General features: G+C 32.6%; 1 protein-coding gene and 1 long non-coding RNA gene across 3 annotated transcripts; one reads left to right on the top strand and one right to left on the bottom strand.

Annotated features, from left to right (window-relative positions):
* LOC107620518 (alcohol dehydrogenase 1-like) lies at positions 234 to 6,541 on the top strand. Its single transcript, XM_021112985.1, has 9 exons — positions 234 to 313; positions 913 to 1,244; positions 1,755 to 1,837; positions 2,368 to 2,443; positions 2,535 to 2,596; positions 2,722 to 2,791; positions 5,956 to 5,981; positions 6,066 to 6,227; positions 6,322 to 6,541. The coding sequence occupies exons 1-9, from the start codon at positions 309 to 311 to the stop codon at positions 6,436 to 6,438; spliced, it is 933 nt and encodes a 310-aa protein (XP_020968644.1). The 5' UTR covers positions 234 to 308; the 3' UTR covers positions 6,439 to 6,541.
* Positions 3,206 to 6,068, bottom strand: LOC107622492. 2 transcript variants are annotated; one of them, XR_001616225.2, is made up of 4 exons: positions 5,265 to 6,068; positions 4,858 to 4,931; positions 3,742 to 4,121; positions 3,206 to 3,442 (listed from the first exon to the last, which is right to left on the bottom strand). It is a non-coding gene; the product is annotated as an uncharacterized LOC107622492 (long non-coding RNA). The 2 variants fall into 2 exon arrangements; XR_002355074.1 differs by having other exon boundaries at positions 3,742 to 4,019.

Genomic DNA, 9,092 nt, shown 5'->3' with positions numbered 1-9,092 from the left:
TATTGCTTCTTGTAAACGTGGTTTTATAAACAAAATCATTTCTGCATTTGTAGAGAAGAAAATTAGACAAACAAAAAATTAAAACTTTTAAAAAATTTTAACATGCTTTTTTCCTTCAAACGTGTTATCAAACACACCCTAAGTTAGTTAAGCTAGCCTCCCTTAACATAATAATTAACTTATATTTTCAGACAATAACGAACTTCATACTACCAATTCTATTGTGCCAGGTTGCAGCTATGCTAATTAATTGACTTTCCAATCCTTACCACACACATCATCTACCAACATAGCGAAGGATGTGAATAATGAGGTGGGAAAAAAAATCAATTACAGTGTATATAAGATAAACAAATGTTTAATTTAAAATTTTTAATTCAGAATTTAGTTCATTAAGAAAAAGAAAAAAAGTGTATTAATTAACTTCAGTGAATAAACACTTGTGATAAAACTATTCTTCCCAAAATCTAAATAGATAAAAAAAGGCAACATATATAATTATATTTTTAACATTCTCTTTCAAACAAGAGTCTCTTTTCTTGATTTTTATACAGGTCTTTTTTTTCTCTTTTTTATTTGTTTTATTCTATTTTTTTTTTCATTTTTTAATGTTCACCAAGAATCTAACTCTTAATTTTTCAGATATAAAAATTTGATATCATGTCATAAAACTACTCATCTCAAAAATTTAAAATAATAAAAAGAGACAATATATATAGTTATATCTCTAACAACATGCATGACTATTAATGTACGAGAAAATTACGATAAAAGTTATATGTGATTAATTAATTTATTTTTTCTCTTATATCGAGTACGAATTATTATCTTGTGTGAATTTCTTACATGATTTTAATCACGGGTGATCTCTCATTGAACTCGATTACTAATTAATTTTCTATTACTAAGCAGGGTTGTGGAGAGTGTAGGTGATGGTGTATCAAATATCAAGCCTGGTGATCATGTTCTTCCACTATTCACGGGAGAGTGTGGGGGATGCCCACACTGCAAGAGTGAAGATAGCAACATGTGTGAGGTGTTGCGAATAAACCCAACAAGAGAGGGTATGATAAGTGACGGAAAATCAAGGTTCTCTACTATAAAAGGCAAGGAACCTATAAGTCACTTCCTTGGCACATCCACTTTCAGCCAATACACAGTTGTTCATTCAGGAAGTGTTGTTAAGATCAATCCCACGCTTCCTTTGGACAAAGCTTGTCTCCTCAGTTGTGGCATCTCAACAGGTTCTTAACCATTTTAATGTATCACACATTATAAGAACAAAAATGCTATGTACATCAAAATTAATTATTATATATGTGTATAAATATATATGTTGTTTAACTCATTTTTATACTAATGACTAATTTTAATATACACCCAGCACTAGTACTATTGTTAGAAGAAATATGTTCATAGCTATCGATATAGTGACTAAAAAAATTTGGTAAAGATATTTGGTTACTAAATCGATCACTATTCGATAGACTAATTATATTGTAGAGACAATTATGGTGCATTGTTTGTTTACCTTTTTATCTATCAAAAAATAATTTTGTATTGACTTTTTTTTATAAATTTGTAATAATTTTTTTGTAATTTTATTAAACTCATATATATGTATATATTTTGCAAAATCGTTTTTCCAGGATAAAAAATAAACAAACTCACCCAATACATCTCTGAATTATAGCTGAAGTATTTTACTATTTTGTTTGTGTAAAAATTAAGACAGAAAATTTTAAAATTTTCAGGGATAGGATCAATTCTCAATGTTGCCAAACCAAAGAAGGGGGCTTCAATAGCAATATTTGGGCTTGGAACTGTTGGACTGGCTGTAATATCTATCTAAATTATACTATAACAATTTTATTTATTTCAAGCTAAAAAATATTTACTTCAAGTTTAAGGACAAATGAGAAAAATGGTTGAGATAGATTCCTAAACTATTTTTATAATTTTTAGATAAATAAATTTTTATAATTTCTTAAAGTTTTTCATGTTTCAAGAAAAAATATATTCTAACTTTTTTATTCATTCTAAAATTATAAAAATAATTGAAATGATGATTTAGGACTTCAATTCCAACCATGACCCCAATCAAGTAATTTGCTTCTAAAAGTTTGGCCTGGAGCAAAAGAGTGGTTTGACAAGTCAAGTTTAATAGTAGATAAATGTTATTTACGTCGAAAATGTTAAGGAGACAAAAAAAAAGCAGCAAGAAATTGTCTTATTTAACATTCATTAATTGTCGCAACAATTGATAAATACTAAATAAGACAAGTTATGACTGTTTTTGGCTAATTTTTTTTTGTTACCAAACATTTTCGATTTACATTAGTATTTCTCCTATGGTTATATGATTAGGCAGCCGAAGGTGCAAAAATTGCTGGAGCATCCAGGATATTTGGAATTGACAAGAATCCCAACAAACTTGAGTATGGTAAGCATATTGCTTCTAACCCAACAAACTTCATTCAAAAGTAATTTTTGACCTGAATGATTTTTTCTTTTCTTTCACATCTCAATGCTAGCCATGAAATTTGGACTAACAGACTTCATAAATCCAGAAGAACATGAAAGACCAGTTCATGAGGTAAAAAAAAATAAATAAATAAATAAAGAAAAATAAAAAGAAATCTTTAAGATATTTTTTATTTAGCTTGATTTACAATATTTATTATATCATAATTGCTAAAACCTTTGTTACAATCTATATAGGTCCTCAGAGAGATGACAAATGGTGGAATTGATAGGTGCATAGAATGCATTGGAAACATTAATGCCTTAGGGTATGTGTGGTTCAAGGATTAATTTTTATGCCTAGGAATATCATTACTAGGAATATGATTTCTTGAAATAATATTACTAAGTATATAGTATTTCTATGTTTGGTTTGTAAAAATAAAATCTATAGAATATTAATAATATGCCTAGAAATGTTTTAGTTTTTGTTTGGTTCATATTTAATATATTTGGGAAGTGTGAATACTTTGTCCAAAATGCTCTTATAATTTTTAATTAGAATATTAATGATTAAATTTACTAAAATACTCCTAATAACAAAATCTTTAATTAAAATTATTATTGACTCTAAATTTTTTAAATTTATTAAAATAACCCTAGTATTAAATATGTTTAATTAAAATTGACACAAAATACGTATTTAAATTTTCAAAAATTCTATAATTCATAATTCGTCTCATAATCAATAATTGAACTTATATAAAACAAATCTCAACTGTTCTAACCACCTATGTATTAAAAAGCTTTACTCTTATCCAAATTAAAGTTACAAAGAAATCTCAAAAGTTAAAATTTACATGCACAACTCTTGTACAAGAACAGACATCAATAAAATGAAATCAATGTTACAATAGACAACCTCATACATAGAAAAATCAAGCAGGCAATAACTCTCATCTTCTGTTTGGGATCCATTCTGTCAAAAAAAGAACAAAACATTAAAATATTTAACTAGAAAACATTCAAATTTTGTAAATCGATTCAAGTATGCAATACATATTATTAATCAAAACCAAGCTAGTAGATATAAACAATCAACCATATAAAATAACATAGTTTTTAACGATACTTATCAAAAGAAACAGAGTATCTAACACACCTAAAACTTGAGATTCACCTTAATAATAACATGGTATGATTTCAATGAATGGGTGAATTTAATATTTTAAAGTACATTCTTTTTATGTTTATAAACAAATTAGGATAGAAAATTACATTGAAGCTATGTGTATAATTGCTGTCCTTGCAGATTTGGAGAGATGAGATGCAATAGATTTGTCTGGGCAAAGCCGTCATTCCTGAAGTAGTGGACATATAGATAATATGCCAGAGGCACATAGCATTTGTATTTGGCTCTTTCTCACTTGCTCCATAGAATGATTGAACCTGTTGCCCTTAGCCCACATTGCCCATCCAGCAATCCAGCATAAGGTTTTAGGCTTTTGGAATGCACAAACTTAGGCCGAAGGTATTTTGGTTCGAAGAGTTTGGACCTGAGACAGAGTATATATGTATCCCACATGATGTCCTAGTTGCGCCATGGATCAAATCAATTTGGTGCTGTAAAAGTGCTTTTACTTTTGTTCATTTGGGGGCTAGAGTGAAAAGAGTGGGGTTGCTAATAATTGTAGGTGCATTGATCAGTGATGCTTGTTGCAGATAGTAATATATGTGACATAACATACGCAGTTGAAAGAGAGGCATCCAGTCTCAAATTTTGATTCCAATTTGTTTATAGGGTGTTCTTTCATTGTTGGTGTATGGCTATAAGAGGGCCTCAGTTTTGGCATTGTGAAGTACTGAAGTGTATCAAAATTGCTTAACAATATAACTAGATACCCCAATGAAACCTAAAATCACAACAAAACTTTGTTTTTCCTACTCAATCCTTCCCTTCAAATTCAAATTGGTTTTCATCTAATTCAATCCAATTAAAAATTGATTAAAATTATACTAATTTAGGTGCCCTATAAATTAAATTCCAAGTTATTTGGCCTTGGCCATAAAGATAGCAGTGCAGTGCAATAAGAACATTATGCCGGTGCTAATATCATAAGTTCCTAAGCTAAAACTACTTCATTTCAACCAACATAAAATCGAACAAGATCCTTAATATGCAACAAGACAAGAAATGAAATTAAATACTTTTCAAGTTATATAAGAAGCTTCTAAATAAGAAAAGAGGTAAACTCAATCCTCCATTGACATCAAAAGTAATAAATGCAAAATTCAAAACTTCAATACTTATATAACATAAAACGTAATAGATCAAGTTATATTATACACAAGAAAACAGATTAATATTTGTTATAGTTATAAAGAAAAACGAACCAGGAAAGATGAAGCCTTAAACAGAGGAGGCAGCAGAGCAGCAAACCCAGTGGAGATGAGGAAGATTGAGCAATCTTTTCAAGCCAAATTAATCATGTAAAAATATGTTTTTTGTCAGATTTAAACCAAATTAAGCATGTAAAAATATGTCACAAGCTAAACTCTTTATTGAGGCAAATCATCAAACTACCTCAATTCAACTATATGATTGGCAATTCAGTTAAGTTCATACAAACTCAGGAAAAAAAAAATCAATGATCACCATTTCATCTCAAAGACTATTATTGCATGATATCAATTTCTGATTTAGTTACTCTCTCATGCAAATCAGTCCGATTTCTACTTATCAGTAACTAATCATAGGACAACTAGAAAGCCATACAGTGCTAACAGTTTAAAATCCTTACCTGAAGAAGAAGATTCTGTGCTTGAAAAAGATGAACAAGGTTGCACAAATCGAACAGACGCGAGGATGGAGATGACACGAACAGTAAGCGCAACTCGAACAGACGCGGAGGCAGAGACGCATGAGCAATGGATCTCAAACAGAGGAGAGAGGCCAGACGCGACCACACAACGCAAAGGATCCAAACAGAGTCGCGACGATGGCGGCGAAAATGCAGTAGCGGTGAACCGAGGTGAGCTGTGATGATGACACAAACGCGAATGATTTTCTTCTAGAATAAGGATCGCAGTGGTCGTGCAAATTGAAATCGGCGGCGAGGCGGCGCCGACGCCGATGGAGCCTCCGTGAATTTGAAGAAAAGCCTCGCTAGGGAGTTGTTTTCATGGAGGAGGGTTTCTGCTAGGGTTTAGTTTTGTTTGAAATGAATTGGGAAAAATCTGAAAAGAAGGGTTGGAGTGAAATTAACAAGAGTATTTTGGTCTTTTCACTTTATTATACACATTCTATTCCCATTGGAATTAAAGATAATCAGGGGGAAGATGGGAATGAAATGAGTGGGATTTTAATTCCAGGGAATAAAACATACCCAAGAATAATTTTTTAAATCTTGAACCAAACATGGGAATAAGATATTCCCATCTCAAAATTTCTGAGAATACACTTGCATTCCCTCCAACCACACACACCCTTAATGTCTGCAATGGAAGCTCTCCATGATGTATGTGATTTTCAAGGGATAGATCACATCATGTTGATATTTTTCATTATCTTGTTATTAACTTAAAAGATTTGAAATATGTAGGGACGGGGTGTTGCTGTACTTGTTGGAGTGCCTAGTGGTGATGCAGTTTTCAAGACTAATCCCTTCAATTTTCTTAATGAAAAGACAATTACAGGCACAACCTTTGGGAACTACAAGCCTAAGACTGGCCTACCAACACTGGTTGATATGTTCATGAACAACGTAAGTACAATCAACTCAGTTTCTATAGTTATTTCAATTTAAACTACAAAAAGAAATTGAGTTATACACTATTTTTTTTAATCTTTTTTGGCAGAAATTGGAGCTGGACAAGTTTATAACTGATAGAGTTCCTCTTTCTGAAATCAATAAAGCCTTTGATTACATGATCAAAGGACAAGGTCTAAGGACAATCATAGACATGAACGACTAGACGTGTTTTTTACAACTTTACTGTTGCTGAAAGGAAAACTACTATTTAATTTTTTATATATTTTTAGGAAAATGCTATTTGTACACCAAAATCAGTCACTAAACTCAGCCACCAATATATTTATATATAAATACATGTGTGGTTTAATTTATTTTCAATGTGTACTTGTATTTCAACATATATTTTATACTGGTGGCTAATTTTAGTGACTGATTTTGGTGTACACATAGCATAACTCATATTTTTAAGTAATGCTATATTTATATACTCATATCAGATTGATATTGGAAAAATAAATTTCCCGAGATGTGTGATAGTTGACAATAGCAAGTAACTTTACAAAGTAGCACAAGCCGCAAGCTTTTATCTAAAATCCGCTTTAGACCAATCATCTCAAAATGAAAACAAATCAAAATTGAATACCTTCAAGTCACTTCAGCACGTTTTCATATCACAAAATCAAAGTCTAATATTTTCTTCACAATTTTGGAATGATTAGAGCCTTTGAATTTCATTCACAGGATTTAATCGCCGTTAAAAAAAAGTGTTGAATACTGTTTGATTTTTCGTCGAATTTAATGTCACATATTATTGGCAGTTTTACTAACGGATTTAGTTGATTTAGTTGGTAATAATAGCTTAGAAGGTGATAATAGATTTAATAGGAAAATAGATAGAGTTATGGTACTACTGGCTCATTTTTTTCAAATGGAGAAGCTCGTGGTGTATCACCATGAAATGGAGCAACAGCCAAAATTTTCACTGCTATGGGTGTAAGGAGAAATACGCAGCTTCCGTTTTTCATTTTCTAGCATTTCGTTTTTTTTTGTTTCAAATTAAACAAAACGTAACTTCCGTTTTGCATTTGAATTTTTTTTTTGGTTTAAGAGAAAAGCATAAACGCAGGTTGCATTTGTCAGAAAAGATTTATTAATTTTTAAAAAAAAAAGTAAAACGCAGGCTGCGTTTGTCAGATGGGCTGTTCAAATTTTTTTGGAAGAAGAGAAAACGTAGGTTGTGTTTTATTTGGGCCTAAATTTTTTTTCGAAATGTACAAAACGCAACTTACGTTTTGTATGCGAAATAATATTTTAATAAAGAGCCTTGCATATAAATAGCTAACACAGCTAATACCAACTCGCACCTCACTTCTCTTCTTCACTTGTACTCCCATTCCCTTTTCTTTCATGTATCTGATGCTTGTGCTTGTGAGATTTTTTGGTTATTAGAAGGGTAAAAAAAGTGAGAATATGGAGGATATTGTAAATATACGAGTGTATTATAACGTTAAGATTATACCGAATACACACGAAGGAGTGGGTTTTGTTTGTGAATGTCCATTTTCATTTGCTATTCCATACAGCACGAGTTTTGTAGAGTTACAAAATGGTCTTTGTGTGAACATACAAAGTCACATTTCGAAAAGGGTGAGCAACATTTTGTACAGGAATCCTGTGCAAGTATTTGGTGGGCTGATACAGTTTCAAATAATGACCATCACTGATGATGCAAGCATGCAGCAGATGTTCTATATTTATCGATAAACCCGATTTCACGTGCCGGTGATAGAGCTGTACGTTGAGTTTGAACAGTAGTCGGGGATGGGTACGGTCGGTGACGAGGTCAATGTTGTTGAGCTCGGGGATATAGATTGGGAAGAAGATAATAATGACAGCGAAGAGGAATTTGAAGCTAACTATGAAGTCGATGACGAAAACGATGACGGAGACTTGGCAGGCAATCCGGCGGTGCAGAATGAGGCGGATGCCATTGTAAGCCAACACCCGTTTGGTGTTCCGTCTTTTATGCGGACTCTAGATCTCGAAGCCATGCATACCTCGGAATTTTCTGAGTATGCGAATACGGGTATGTTATGATTATTAACTCAAGTTTCCTATAGTGCTTAATTTATTTGCCTTGTCTGACTGATGGTGGTGCGCATGTCGTAGGTGAAGGCAACGTTGTGGCAGAAGATGGTGAGTTTAGTGTCCGAATGGAATTTGGTTCCAGAGAGTCGGTGATATCTGCAATCAAAAGCTACACCATCTCTAGAGGAGTTGATTACACTGTGTATGAGTCTGAGCCGTAGACATTCTATGCGAAATGTAAGGGGTATGGTGCAGGGTGCGACTGGCTTATCCGAGCTAGCTTGATTCGAAAAAAAGCTTGTTGGGAGATCAGGAGATCCAATGGCAAGCACACGTGCACCATGGGCACGATTTCACAAGATCATGCCAAGTTGGACTCAGACACAATTGCTGATGCCATTAGGCCGTTGGTCGTAGCAGACCCTTCGATAAAGGTGAAGTCTGTTATTGCAGAAATTCAAGGCAGGTTCAACTACACTGTGAGTTACCGCAAGGCTTGGTTGGCAAAGCAGAAAGCTGTCGCAAAAGTTTTCGATGATTGGGAAGTTTCTTACCAGACTCTGCCAGTATGGTTGAAAGCAATGATAGTGAAGATGCCAAGGTCTCGTGTTCAAATTAAAATGCTCCCTGTTTACCATGAGAGTTGTAATATATATACTATTGGAAACATTTTAAGTACACCGGGGAGTATCGGTATACCAGTTGTTTTAACCGTTGATTTTAATTAATATATATTATATATATTTTTTTATAATTCAGATCAACGGTTAAAATAACTGGAGTACC

Source organism: Arachis ipaensis, chromosome B10 (assembly GCF_000816755.2).
Source record: "Arachis ipaensis cultivar K30076 chromosome B10, Araip1.1, whole genome shotgun sequence".
Taxonomy (NCBI): Eukaryota; Viridiplantae; Streptophyta; class Magnoliopsida; order Fabales; family Fabaceae; genus Arachis; species Arachis ipaensis.
This window is presented reverse-complemented; position numbering and strand designations above follow the sequence as displayed.

What these genes read in the sequence shown, in the direction of transcription:
- LOC107620518 (XM_021112985.1), top strand. An exon ending in TCCCAACAAACTTGAGTATG is followed by an intron (nt 2,444 to 2,534) that starts GTAAGCATATTG and finishes TCTCAATGCTAG; the next exon opens with CCATGAAATTTGGACTAACA. An exon ending in CAATGGAAGCTCTCCATGAT is followed by an intron (nt 5,982 to 6,065) that starts GTATGTGATTTT and finishes TGAAATATGTAG; the next exon opens with GGACGGGGTGTTGCTGTACT.